This window comes from Peromyscus eremicus, unplaced genomic scaffold (genome assembly GCF_949786415.1).
Source record: "Peromyscus eremicus unplaced genomic scaffold, PerEre_H2_v1 PerEre#2#unplaced_4270, whole genome shotgun sequence".
In the NCBI taxonomy this organism is placed as follows: domain Eukaryota; kingdom Metazoa; phylum Chordata; class Mammalia; order Rodentia; family Cricetidae; genus Peromyscus; species Peromyscus eremicus.
The window spans coordinates 1-13563 of NW_026738503.1; the positions used below are offsets into that span (position 1 = coordinate 1).

The 13563-nt window shown below is 48.9% G+C and overlaps 2 protein-coding genes and 1 long non-coding RNA gene across 3 annotated transcripts; all 3 read right to left on the bottom strand.

The window, feature by feature from the left end:
• Window positions 1-61: 61 nt before the first annotated feature.
• On the bottom strand, window positions 62-2174 carry LOC131902233 (stabilin-1-like). The gene is made up of 6 exons (XM_059253267.1): window positions 2151-2174; window positions 1992-2090; window positions 1737-1868; window positions 1399-1527; window positions 770-826; window positions 62-429 (listed from the first exon to the last, which is right to left on the bottom strand). Exons 1-6 carry the CDS (start codon window positions 2172-2174, stop codon window positions 262-264), a joined length of 609 nt encoding a protein of 202 aa, XP_059109250.1. The 3' UTR covers window positions 62-261.
• Window positions 2175-2364: 190 nt separating this feature from the next.
• LOC131902234 (uncharacterized) lies at window positions 2365-3132 on the bottom strand. Its single transcript, XR_009377034.1, has 3 exons — window positions 3006-3132; window positions 2705-2816; window positions 2365-2468 (listed from the first exon to the last, which is right to left on the bottom strand). It is a non-coding gene; the product is annotated as an uncharacterized LOC131902234 (long non-coding RNA).
• Window positions 3133-3253: 121 nt separating this feature from the next.
• Window positions 3254-13323, bottom strand: LOC131902235 (stabilin-1-like). The gene is made up of 10 exons (XM_059253268.1): window positions 13266-13323; window positions 12960-13055; window positions 12526-12612; window positions 7362-7473; window positions 6541-6727; window positions 6343-6436; window positions 6069-6227; window positions 4195-4290; window positions 3436-3531; window positions 3254-3340 (listed from the first exon to the last, which is right to left on the bottom strand). The coding sequence occupies exons 1-10, from the start codon at window positions 13266-13268 to the stop codon at window positions 3254-3256; spliced, it is 1017 nt and encodes a 338-aa protein (XP_059109251.1). The 5' UTR covers window positions 13269-13323.
• Between the last annotated feature and the right edge of the window lie 240 nt (window positions 13324-13563).

Sequence of the window (13563 nt, forward strand, 5' to 3'; positions counted from 1 at the left end):
CCTCCCCTGGTGGGGGTGGGCTCAAACAAGGGAGAGCTGCAAACTGCATGGATTGCACAGGACAGACAGGGAGGCCTCATCACTGCCGCTGGGTTTGGCTGACGGTGCCAGCTCTGGGATGCGACCCTGGATCTCTCCTATGCCCATTCCCCAGGGGTTAGACACAGGACCAACAGCAGCCCTCTGATTTTGGACATTCCTCAGACCCTTGCTTTGCTGTCTTTGCTGGAGGCTCAACACCTCTGCCCTTGAAATTCAGTCTCAATGCTTCCCCGGGGCTATTCTGCTCTCCTCCTCCCCCGGGCAAAGCGGCAAAGCCTTGGTGGGGAACACCTCAGAGCAAACCTGGATCTTCTTGGCACATGTGTAGGAACAGCCCCGGGAGAAAGAAAAGCCAGATCTGTAGACACAGCTCTTTCTAGGTGTATCCTAGAATCGGAGACACATAGGAAGGGTCATCTGGTGGCTTGGGCGGGGACAGGGTTGTGCATGGGAGACACACAACAGTGTTACAGGTGTCAGAGTGAGGTTGACAAGTGTGAGGAGGACAGAAGGGAGAGGGGGAGGCCAGGACAGACGGGCTTGACGAGGGGATGGCACAGGGACCAGCCTAGGGCGACAATGAGTTCCTCTGAGCAGGCCACGGCCGGGGTTCAGCCTTAACTGCGAGTTGCAGCTGCCCATCCCGGGCCAGGTCCCAGCGGGTCTGGACCTGGGGGGTTAGTGGGGACACTGAAGTAAATACAGGGCTGTGCTGAGCCCAGCGTACCTGCAGCTGGAAGCCTTGAGTGCAGCGGAATTTCCGGGTACAGTTTATGCATTTCTCCTGGAGAAGAAGGGCAAGGTGTCAGTTGATCCAGGACAAGGCCGGCCAAGTGTTCCTTCCGGCCACCTAGACCAAGCAGCAGCTGCTGCTCCGGGTTTTGTTTTTGTTTGTTTTTGAAACAGCGCCTCACTATGTAGGCCTGACTGGCCTCAAGCTCAAGAAGAGATCTGCTTACCTCAGCCTCTAGAGTTCTGGGATTAAAGGCATGTGTCATCACGCCCAGTTGTAGCTGCTGGTGTGTGTGTGTGTGTGTGTGTGTGTGTGTGTGTGTGTGTGTGTGTGTATGTATGTATATGTATATATGCATGCACACATATACATATATAATGTATATGTATGATGTATATAATATATATACATATGTATTTTTAATATTTTATGTATGACTGCTCTGCATGCCAGAAGAGGGCACCAGATCTCATTACAGATGGTTCTGAGCCACCATGTGGTTGCTGGGAATTGAACTCAGGACCTCTGGAAGAACAGCCAGTCAGTGCTCTTAACTGCTGAGCCATCTCTCCAGCCCTCACAGCTGCCGATCCTTAACACCCCTCCAGGCCCCAACTTCTTACCCGAAGAGCTTCTGCATGGCTGTGCAGGCAGCGGCTGGAGCCCACTGTCAAGATCCCCGACAGGCCAAAGAGGGAGCAGCCAGGAGCCTCCAGAAAGGGCCCCTCCAGGGGCATGTGGTTCACCTCGGGCTGGGAAGGAGGCCGGCAGTTTGAGTCTACCTACCCACTGCCACCACCCTCACAGGATAAGAACACACTCGAGGACTGGGGGGAGCTCCAAGGATGGGAGCTAAGTCTTCCCAGAGCAGAGGCTGGGGTCTCCTTGGTGGGGAAGTTTCAAAGGCAAGTCCCAAGAGCAGAGTTCCTGGGAAGGGTCTCCTAGTCCCTGCCCTTCAAACCTGGCCACTGTGATTGTAGAAGACCAGCCAGTGGGCGGGGCCCAGAAGGGAGTTCCGGTGTCCTCCTTTCCGTAGGACCTCCACAGTGAGTGCCTCCCCAAGGATCACATGATGTCGGACTGTGTCTACGTCCTGCCAAGGAGGAGTCACTTCAGAATTTCCAAGACTCTCGAGGGCCCTGGGTATCATGCCATCCCCACCTTGTCCCTGTGTCTTGGCTTAGGAGGCTTATCCTGCCCATCCCCAAGGCCTCACCAAGATACTGCTGTTGCCCTGGGTCTCCAGAGAGTGGTTTGTGGGCACAAAGATGGTGTAGGCTTTGGCAGCCTCAATTTGGGCCACTAGTTTGTGGTGCTAGGGATAGAGACAGGGGGCAAGGTAGAAAGATGAGCAGGCAGTGCTCAGTCCCAGTGCAGGGAGCCAGCCAGTTCCCGGCATCCTCCGGGAACTCCCTCCCCTGGAATGAACCTCCTTTACCTTTAGCTGTTCCCGGAAGAGGTGGAAGGCGGGCACCCTATCTAGTTGCTGTAGCAACCCTGGCCCAGTCTGCACAGCACCTCTCGGAGGCAGCAAGACCTGGCATAGAGCAGGAGGGGCTGTCAGTCCATCATTCCTGGCCCAGGAAGTTCCCCGCACTCCCTTCTCCTGCTATACCTGGCTAATGATGTGTAGGACGCCATTGGTAGCAAGGAGGTCGGTTACATCCACACTGACATTCTGCACCCAGATTTTCTGGAAGGCAGCAGAAGAGCTCACTCTAGTTGGCCACTGATACATGGTGTGAGAGATATCCCACCGGGCTTGCAGCCTCGGTCTCCACCAGATGGATGCATAAACCCCCACCAGTCCCCACAAGAGAGGGCACAGTTACAGGCACTAGCACACACAGCTTCTAACAAGACAACTGTGTGTCCTGTGTTAGCCTCTGAATCAGCCCTGGGCTGATTGCTCCAGAGTTCAGCTCTTACCCCACTGATGTTATGTATCTGCCAGCGTGTCGTGGGGCTCAGTGTGGCTACTTGTTGTCCACTTAACCGGGCTAACTCCTCCTCTGAGAAGGCACCCTGGAGAAAATGGGCCCTAAGGGGGACAGTTCGGGGGCATTGAACCAGATTAGTGTGACCTACAAAGAACCTTGAGCCTGGGTTCTCCCCACTTGTGTAGATACATGGTAAACAAAGAACCAGATCCTCTCAACCCTGTCTGGGAAGGGTCCAAGGTTCCACCCAGAATCCCCTCCATGACCCAGGCCCTTCCCAGCTGTCCCACCTGACCAGTTCGGGCAGCATCTTTGGCTGCAGCCAGAAGGCCTGGTCCTCGGGGCTCAACCTCCGGACGGCCGATTCAGAAGGTACCAGGGCTGTGACTTTGCTGTCAGCAGGGAGAACGACACTTGAATTCTGCACACAGCGAGTGAGGACAGGGAGATAAAGGTGACTCTTGGAGCGCTAGGTAGCATTCCTGTATCCAGGAAGGCCTTGTAGACACGAGCCCAACCCTAGCATTCTGCCCCGTCCCTACCTTGAACCACTGCGAGAAGGCGGAGAAGTAGGCATTTGCCTCCAGTTCCTAAGGGGCAGGAAAAGAAGGCTGAGGGCATAGACCTAAGGACAAGTTGAAGTCCCCAATCACCCCCTTCCCCACAGGTACGTGGGAGGACAGCACAGACTTAGGGAGAACAAGCCTGTGCACCACCTACCTGGAGGATGTCTCCATAGCAACTGAAGCCATCACCGCCAAAATGAGGGGGGCATGTGCAAATCCGCTGGCCTCCTCCAACTGCCCGGCAAGTAGCCTGGTAGGGGTAAGGAACAGACAGTTAGGGCCTCCATTCATCACCCAAACAACAGCTGGACACCAGCTGTTCTCATCTTCTTCTCCTCTTGTTATCACCGCTGCCCCTGCCCCTTCGCCTGTGTGTGTGTGTGGGGGGGGGGGGCTGAGTCCTTCTATGCCATCCTGTCTGTGTTCACAAAGCCCATTCAGTAGGCCTGCTCCCCAGGACCACAGAGCCCTGGGCATGGGGATCATCCCATCAGTCGTAACTAAGTGCTTGGGGAGCCAGCCCTATAGAGCAACAAAGGTAACCCTGGCCTGCAGGAGCCGGAGCCTTTGAAAGCAGGAGGGGCAAGGCCTGAGGAGTGTCTGGGAAAGGTAGAGATGCCGTAGGGTAGGAGGGCAGAGGGAAGTCAAGACACAGCAAGGAGCTTGCCAGGACCAGAGGAACAAGGAACGGAGTTGGGGGGGGGCCCCCGCAGTGAGAGGAACCGGGCAGGCTGGGAGGCTCTTGGAGGTGCTATGGCCTTAATAAAGCAGCACAGGGGCTTTATCCTGTTGTAGAGTGGTGACGGGAATTGGGATTTAGAAAGATACAAGTGCTAAGGACAGACATGCCCAGCTGCAGCAGGCCCTCCCCTGAGAGCCTCCCCGGGGGCTCGAAGCCTTTGTGCCCTCTTACCAGGCCATGGCAGCCACCATTGCCTACCCGACAGGGGTCGATGGGGCTGCACTGGTAGCCGTCTCCAGCGAAGCCCAGCTTACATGTGCATCGACTCTGGGGAGGGAGGCAAGGGAACAGAGTTTGACTTTCCCCATCTCTTCCTCGGCTCCCCAGATCTGCCCATACCTCAGATGAGCTCTTACTATCTTGCCCTTGGAGATCTGTGCTCCGGAGCCCCAAGGGGAAACCAGCTCTCAGGGTAAGGCTGGTCAAGAGACGGCCCTGACTGGAAGCTTCCGTGGAGACTCAGCGCCACCCTGTACTCAGAGCCCTGTCAAGGACTTTGGCTTGAGGTCAGTGTCTTGTGGCAAATGGGCAGGGGTTGGCCAAGGCCAGCCCCAGGAAGGGCACTGGAATCCCACCTCCTTCTCGATCATCCAGTCAGCTGTTATAGTCTCTTCCCCCAATGGACATGCCTTTGTGCTTGTCTACACTGCAAATCAGCACGAATGGGACCCTCACCCCCATCTCAATTGTTGGGGGGCATCTACACCTAAGCATTCAAAGCCTCAGTGCTGAGTTTTCTTTCTCTCTTTCCCTTCACAGGCTCTTGTTACACAGCCCAGGCTGGTCTTGAATGTGAGAGCCCCGCTTCTGCCTCCTGAGTGCTCCCCAGCTCCTGGATGGGGTTCAGATTTCAGTCTGATTTATTGACAACACTCCACAGACTGCTGGCCCAGAGGCCGTCACAGAATCGAGAGGACAGGGCCGGGAAGAGGGTGACTCTGAACCAGTCAGCCTAGCCTCCTGTTGGTACCATAGATATTCTTCTAAAATATGTATGTATACAAAATTGTTTTATGTGTATGGGTGTTTTGCCTACATGTGTGTGTATACCATGTCCATTCCTGACCATCATAAATCATCATATTCATAAATTACTCATCACCATCATAAATTATGTAACCCCTCAATCTTACAGATTCTTACTTCTAAAACTCCTGTGGAGGCCTGAAAAGAACTCTGGATTCCCAGAGACTAGAGTTACAGACCATTGTGAGCTGCCATGTGGGTGCTGGGAACCAAACCTGGGTTCTTAGTAAGAGCAGCCAGAACTCTTGACTGTTAAGCCATCTCTCCAGCCCTGACTTATTTATGCTTAATTTTTATATATGGGGTTTTGCCTGCATTATGTCTGTGCACTGCATGCATGCAATGCCTTCAGAGGCCAGATGAAGGCATTGGATCCTCTGGAACTGGAGTTACACAGTTGTGAGCTGCCACGTGGATATTAGAACCTAACCCAGATCCTCTGCAAGAGCGCCAAGTGCTCTTAACCACAGAGCTATCTCTCCAGCCCCACCTTAGATGTTTTTTTTTTGTTTTGTTTTGAAACAGGGTCTATTCTGTATCTCTGACTGTTCTGGAATTCATTATGCATACCAAGCTGGCCTCAAACTCATAGAGGTCTGTCTCCCTCTGCCCCCTGAATACTGGGATTAAAGGCATGTGCCACCGTGCTTGGCCCATGTTAGATATTCTTAGACACTTGTCAGAACTCGGGTTCATGAACCTCAAAATGCTTTAAGATCCCACAACAAGTATTTGAAACTAGACTGTGACATTCCAGAGACAGATTACTGTGGATCTACAGATTTGGGACCTCTAGAGGCAGGGTTTCCCCTTACATGCTTAGTATCACACTCCCCAAGTCTTGGAGAAAGCTTGCCCTATAACAGGTGCTGGGTTACACATAGGGACCCAGGGAGCACATGAGTACCAGGGTGTATGACTTCATCTGCATCTGTGGGTCCAGACTCTGAGCTTAGAGTGGATGTTCCTGAAGTTAGATTGGGTGGAGGCAAGTCCCCAGCTATCCTTCTGTTCCTTACCTGTCCAGGGCCCACGTAGCTGCAGAGAGCATCCGCATGACAGCCACCTCGAGTGTCCAGCCCACATTCATCAATGGCCACACAGATGCGGCCATCCCCACTCCAGCCTTTGTGGCAAATGCAGCGGTGGGTGCCCAGGTCTCCAGGGACACATTCGGCCTGTGTGGGTCAGGGATGAGTGACTCAGGGGTACAGAGCCATGGGTGGAGGCCAAGGAGCCCCATCCTGTGTCTGGGTCAGTAAAAAGGTAAGGGGAGGGGAGAGAGGAACTAACATTCTCTGAGCAGCCACCACGGTCTGGGTGTGAGCAGGGATTGCTGCGCGTGCAGGAGAAGCCATCCCCTTCAAAACCATCAAGGCAGACACACCTAGAGTAGGGAAAGAGACCCCCCGTGAGCCTGGGTAAGAGGCTGGAGAACGAGCAAACCAACATGTAATTACGACAGGACACAAAGGAAGCCAGAGTCCTCACCTGGCCTCACCCTCCTGACTAACGCAGCGAGCATGTTGGTGGCAGAGCTGGGCCAACCCTCTGGATGCACAGCTTCCCGTGGACTCATTGCAGAAACGCCCCCGGAAGCCAGGGGCACAAGTACCGCTCTGGCACACTCCTCCACTGCCAGGACGGTTGTCACACAGACCATGGACACAGCCACAGTCTATGGGGGGGGGGAAATGAGAACAGAGAAATTGGGCAGCAAGTAGGGCTTGTTGGAAGCCAAGACTGGGTTGCAAAGTAAGGGGCTGGGAATGGAGTGGCTATAATAGACTTGACTTTATGTTATTTGACTCTATATTAGGGTCCCTAAATCATAGATCATTCAAACTCAAAGAGCAGGTAAGTAAACTATGAGGCAGGCCATTTATTTGTTTTGTTTTTGTTTTTTTGAGACAGGGTTTCTCTATGTAGCTCTGGCTGTCCTAGAACTCGCTCTGTAGACCAGGCTGGCCTTGAACTCACAGATCTACCTGCCTCTGCCTCCTGAGTGCTGGGGTTAAAGGCGTGTGCCACCATGCTCAGCTTTGAATTTTCAGTCACATCATTCTAGCTACTCTGTCTCTAATCCCACTATCAGAAAGTCTCCAATGTGTCTTGCTTAAATCTCGCTTGCTTTAGATTAAAGAACAGTTTTCTTCTGGTGAAAAACATCCGTTACTGTTCTCCAACTGGCACTACTCCCTGTGGCCACCATTCCTCTTAGGGCCCTGTTCCTTCTCGGGAGGCCCTCGTCACAGTTTCTACATTAAGAGCTTCTCTCTCTCTGGGAGGTGGCCCAGGCCACCATCACTCACCCTCCTGGCACCGCTCGCCATGCTTGTTTGGGTTGGAGCAGATATGGCAGGCAATACCCTTGTAGTCTGGAAAGCAGAGGCAGGCCCCATTGCCCTGGACCCCATCGCTGCACTGGAAGATGGCAAGCATAAAGATCAGTCATATGAAAAAACAAAAAACAAAACAAAACAAAACAAAAAAACCAAAAGAGCCGGGCGGTGGTGGCGCACGCCTTTAATCCCAGCACTCGGGAGGCAGAGCCAGGCAGATCTCTGTGAGTTCGAGGCCAGCCTGGGCTACCAAGTGAGTTCCAGGAAAAGGCGCAAAGCTACACAGAGAAACCCTGTCTCGAAAAAACAAAAAAACAAAAAACAAAAAATAAATAAATAAATAAAGATCAGTCGTGGACATGGTCACTACATCCCCTCCTGCTGTGGATTACGCTCATGGTTAATAAAAACTGATTGGCCGATAGCAGGGCAAGACAAGGTTCGGTGAGATGGCCTGACACAGAATGATGGGAGGAGGAAGGGTGGAGTCAGGGGAGCAGGATGTGTAAAAAATGAGGTAACAAGCCATGAGTCACGTGGCAAAGTGTAAATAAGAAATATGGGTTGTTGTTTGAATCTTAGATGGTAATAAATAAAAAAACCCAGAGCCAAATATCAGGGTGAAAGCTGAAAGATCAGAGAAGCAGAACAACCAGCAACTATCAGAAAGTCTCCAATATGTCTTGCTTAAATCCTGCTTGCTTTAGAGTGCCTCAGCCTAAAGAGAGTGAGTTCCTGTTTCCTCATACCTTATATACCTTTCTCTGCCCTGCCATATTACTTTCTTGGATTAAAAGCGTGTGTGTTTCCAAGCAAAGGCATGAGATCTCAAGTGCTTGGATTAAAGGTATGTGCCATCACTGCCAGCTCTGTTTCTCTCCTATACTGGATCAATCTCATGTAGCCCAGTGTGGCCTTGAACTCACAGAGATCCAGATGGATTTCTGCCTTCCAAATGATAGGATTAAAGGTGTGTGCCACCACTGCCTGACCTCTGTCTAATCTAGTGGCTGGCTCTGTCCTCTGATCCTCAGGCAAGTTTATTATTTATCACCACAATGGGTTAACTTAAATGTAAGAGCCAGTTAGTAATAAGCCTGAGCTATTGGCCGAGCATTTATAATTCACATTCAGCCTCTGAGCTGGTTATTTGGGACTGGGTGGTTGGGACAGGGAATGTCCATTTACATATGGCCCCCCAATGTGGGGGCCAAAATTTCCACATAAAACCTAACAGAGCTTATAAAAGAATTCTAGACACACAAGAATGGAGTCAAGCATGATTTCTTGGTAGCTGTCTCTTCTTCAGTGGGCTCTATTTGCTGGTGATGAGCAGAGGCATGGCTCCTTTAAGAAATGGCTTCCAGACTTGCTAGTGGCTCTTTTAAGAGGTACTACCAAATGCTTATATGGTGTTTTTGAGCAGCCAGTGGCACACTACTCAGTGGCAGCATGGACCCAGAAACTTCCCAGAGTTGGGGTGGTAAACATGGCTCCCAGAGCTGGAATTACCATGCCTCCTCTGCCATGAGACTAGGCTCTCAGGGAACTGAGGAGGAGGAGCCAGTGCCAGACGCCATGATCTAAGCAGACAGAAGAGGTTACAGGTGAGCACTAAGGACAGATTCAGACAAAAAGAGCCTCTAAACAGGTCACAGTGTGTTTAAAAAATATCCATAGACTTGAGAGAGAGAAGAAAAGGAATATATACAGTCTTAAATTAAAAAATATAGTTTTAAAATAAAGTCCTTAAAAAAGGAATAGAGTAATTAAATAATAATAAGTCACATAAAGATGGGAAAAACACAGAGAGTCTGGATACTGTGTGTTATTGTTTTGTCTTTAAATTTTTTGATCGCTAATGAACAACTGATAACTGCTGAGAGACATTTGATTATGAAAGCTCCTAGATTAAACCAACCTATATATTTAAAAAATATCTTGACTTCAAAATTTAAGTCAAAAGATATGTTACTTTGGAAAAGAGGTTCTGCTTTTATTTCCACAGGAAATGAGAGGCTCTGGATTCATTCTGGGTTAAGAAAAATCAGATTTGATCAAGGAAGACCCCCCTGAAAAATCTCCATTGGGAACAGATAGCCCAGATGATTCAACATTTCAGAGCACCTCCGTTGCAGTTTCCTCTGAGTTCTACATCCAGAAGAGCTTCAAGGCTGCTGGCTGAGATGATCCAGCCACACAGAATACTCCAGTCAGGACCATAATCCTAAATTTTCTCAGAGTCCCCCAAAGATTACCAGTGCCCCCAATCAACAGAAAATAGTCTACAGAACTATACCTATATTCCCAAAAATAAATTACGGATAGTTGTCATTGTTTAGGGGGTTGGTTATAAGTTGTTATTGGAAATGATCAGAAAAAAACTGAACAAAGGAGATTAGATTCAGGGATCTCATTGTAAAAAGAAAAGGGGGGGATATAGAAATAATAGGCTAAAAGGATAGATGATTGAATCTACTTTTAAACTAAAAAAACAACCCCTAGTCTTAAATATTTTACATTGGTATGGATTTTGGTTTATTGATGCAAATTTAAAGTTAATTTTGTTATACTATATGTTATGTTCCTACTCTTGTTTGGGGTATTGTGCTTATACAGCTCATTTAACAATGTAATACGTAATTAAAAATACAGATTAGCCAGGCGGTGGTGGTGCACGCCTCTAATCCCAGCACTTGGGAGGCAGAGCCAGGTGGATCTCTGTGAGTTCGAGGCTAGCCTGGGCTACCAAGTGAGTTTCAGGAAAGGCACAAAGCTACACAGAAAAACCCTGTCTCGAAAAACCAAAAAAAAAAAAAAAAAATGCAGATTAATAGTCATCTATAATAGTCAAACTTATAGTCATGTTAGGTATGTTTTCAAGGTTGTAATAGATATATTTAGATAGATGGTCTTCAAACACTTCAAAGACCTACACAGAATATGGCATCTGATATGTTTAATAACCTAAGGCTTTTCATGACAGTGAGACACATCTGCTCCTGGCAGCACCAATCTATTTCAGAGAAGATGTTGGGCATTGAAAAATTTCATATGGAGTTTATTTTCTTTATGGCAAAAGCTAGCCATGTGGACAAAGAAACTGCCCTTGCCTCAATTGCTGACAGTCACTGTCCAAACTAGACCCAACAGGACACAAGAATGGTGACTGCTGAACTTTGCCAAGACAAGGTAGGACAGTCCTTTAAAATTCCCTGCTTCACAACAAAGTCTGTCAGATATACTAGGCCTGTAGGCTGAAGACTAAAGAGTTATAGTTTTCCTTAGTTATGATAAAAGGTAAATTAGATACAAAATTTTGGACTCACAAAAATAGGATAGATGATAAAATGTTTTCTTTAATTTTGCCAAATACAAATGGGTTGGATATTGTTACTGTAATTTTGACTTAATAACTGTTTTTGTTATATATAATTTTACTGGGTAAAGGTTAAATTTTTTTTTTTTTTTTTTTTTTTTTTGGTTTTCTGAGACAGGGTTTCTCTGTGTTGCTTTGCACCTTTCCTGGAACTCACTCTGTAGCCCAGGCTGGCCTTGAACTCAAAGAGATCCATCTGCCTCTGCCTCCCGAGTGCTGGGATTAAAGGTGTACGCCACCACTGCCCATAAAATCTTTTTTAATTAGACAAAAAGGAAGAAATATTGTGGATTATGCTCATTGTTAATAAAAAAAAAAAACTGATTGGCTGATAGCAGGGCAAGAAGAGTTTCAGCAAGACAGCCTGACACAGAGAGAATGATGGGAGGAAGAAGGGCAGAGTCAGGGGAGTCATGAGAGATGCCAGCCAGGTACCGAGCAAGCAGGACATATAGAAAATGATGTAACATCGGGGCTGGAGAGATGGCTCAGCAGCTAAGAACACTGAATGCTCTTCCAGAGGACCAGAGTTTAATTCCCAGCATCCACATGACACAGCTCACAACTGTCTGTAATTCCAATGCCAGGGGACCTGACACCATAGTAAAACACCAATGTACATAAAGTAAAATTAAATAAATTTCAAAAAATAAAATAAGAAAGAAAATGAGGTAACAAGCCATGAGCCATGTGGCAAAGCATAAATAAGGAATATGGGTTAACTTAAATATAAGAGCTAGTTAAGTAATAAGTCTGAGCTATTGGCCAAGCATTTATAATTCATATTCATCCTCTGAGTCGGTTATTTGGGACTGGGAGGTCAGGACAGGAGATGTATGTTTATACCCTCCTCCCTGAACCTCCCTCCTGGTGGGTTCACCCTGGAAGTGACCTCCAAAACCACTTAAGCTGCCAGCTAGCTACTGAGAGGCCCTGGAGCTCACACATTAAGTCCTGTGCTCTCTGTGCAGGCACTAAAGTAGCACTATCATCCCAAAGTGTCAAAAGCAGAATACTAAAGAATACTGGCAGATCATCTTTCGGAAAATAGATGTAATAATCTATCAAAATAATTACTTCTTTTTGAAAAGGTTTAGGAACTAGCATGGTGACACATATCTCTAATCCCAGCACTCAGGAGGCAGAGGCAGGTTCTATGGGTTCCAGGCCAGCCTGGTCTACAGAGAGAGTTCCAGGACTGCCAGTACTATATAGAGAGACCCTATCTCAGTGTGTGTGTGTGTGTGTGTGTGTGTGTGTGTGTGTGTGTGTGTGTGCATGCATGTACTTGAGTGCAGAGACCCACAGAGGCCAGAAGTGCTGGATTCCCTGGAGCTGGAGTTAGAGGTGGTTGTGAGCTACCTAACATGGGTGTTGGTAACCAAACTCAGGTCCTCTGCAAGAGTAGCTTGTGTTCCTAACCACTGAGCTGTCTCTCTACACCTGAAAGTAATTCTTTCTTTCTTTCTTTCTTTCTTTCTTTCTTTCTTTCTTTCTTTCTTTCTTTCTTTCTTTCTTCTTCCTTTCTTTTTCTTTCTTTCTTTCTTTCTTTCTTTCTTTCTTTCTTTCTTTCTTTCTTTCTTTCTTTCTGTTGTTTTTTTTCACCAAAAGTAATAATTTCTAATGAAACAGTTTGGCCCAACGTCAATTACTTAGAGTGGGAAGGCTGAGACAAGAGAGAGGCAAGCCTGGTTCCGACACCCCCAGCTGGGGAAGGTATCAACCTTCATTACACCCAGCAGGGTGGGGACTCACATTGCCTTTGCCATAGCAGGGGTTGGAGAAACCCCCAGGACACTGTGTGCAGTCAGGTCCAAAAAATCCTTTGCAGCAACCACGTTTCTGCAAGAGACAGAGCATGCGTGAACACCCAGGCCATGCCAACTCCCACAAAGGATGCTTCGGCTTCCTGGTCTCATCTCTAGAGCACGGGGGGGATGGACCCTCCAGTGGCACCTCTTTAACCTAATTTAATTAGGATGTGGGGCAGGGCTGGGTGTAGTTCCGCCGCAAAGTGCCCGCCTAGTATGCAAGACTTTGGGTTCTATTCCTAGCGCGGACACAAAATCAATCAAACAAAAACAAAAAGAACGCCTGGGAAGGGAAGCCCCCTCAACCCAACTTGGGAAACCCAGACAAAGAGGAAGTGGCCAGGGTCCCCAGGGGGATGCAGGCCTGCCCAGGCTCACTGTGATGGTCTGGTTGCAGTAGTGGGCACAGCCCTTCTTCAGCACGTTGAGTCCAGCTGGGTCGTGGGTATAAACACACTCCTTGGGGAAGATGTCCTAGGACATGCCACACAAGGCCAGTCAGCCGAGTGGGTGCTGGGCTAGCCTTTGCCAGGCAGCCCTGGTCCAAGACTCCCACTCTCTGTGGGCCTAGGATATGCTGAGCCTCCAGGTATGGTCCAGCCTCCCTGCCTCTACTCCCCACTGAAACCTGGGTACGATTGGGATGCTGGCAAAAAGGAATTCCTGAGGGCCAGGGGTGCTCACCATTTTCACACTATTCGGGGGGCATATGCTGGCATTCAAGGCTTGGCAATCCACACAAGAACCCTGGGAAGAGACATTCAGCAAAGCTATGAGGGAGGAGAAAGAGCCGCCGAGAGGCCAGGAGGTTGTGATGGAATGAGCCGAGGACACTCGTCACCTCATCACTGTGGTCTCTTCACCTATGCCCAACCGCCCTTGTGCCACAGGGCCCTCCGTCAACAAGAACTGAACTGCCGCCATACTGTGCTTTCAGAACTGTGAGACAAAGTAAGCCTCTTTCTATGTATTACCCTGTCTC

What these genes read in the sequence shown, in the direction of transcription:
- LOC131902235 (XM_059253268.1), bottom strand. An exon ending in CCTGCTATGGCAAAGGCAAT is followed by an intron (nt 7,474 to 12,525) that starts GTGAGTCCCCAC and finishes GCCATCTTCCAG; the next exon opens with TGCAGCGATGGGGTCCAGGG. An exon ending in GTGGTGGCTGCTCAGAGAAT is followed by an intron (nt 6,228 to 6,342) that starts GTTAGTTCCTCT and finishes TGACCCACACAG; the next exon opens with GCCGAATGTGTCCCTGGAGA.
- LOC131902233 (XM_059253267.1), bottom strand. Translation starts at nt 2,174, where the DNA reads ATGCCGGGAACTGGCTGGCTCCCT. An exon ending in TCTACAATCACAGTGGCCAG is followed by an intron (nt 1,528 to 1,736) that starts GTTTGAAGGGCA and finishes CCTCCTTCCCAG; the next exon opens with CCCGAGGTGAACCACATGCC. An exon ending in GCCATGCAGAAGCTCTTCGG is followed by an intron (nt 827 to 1,398) that starts GTAAGAAGTTGG and finishes CTTCTTCTCCAG; the next exon opens with GAGAAATGCATAAACTGTAC.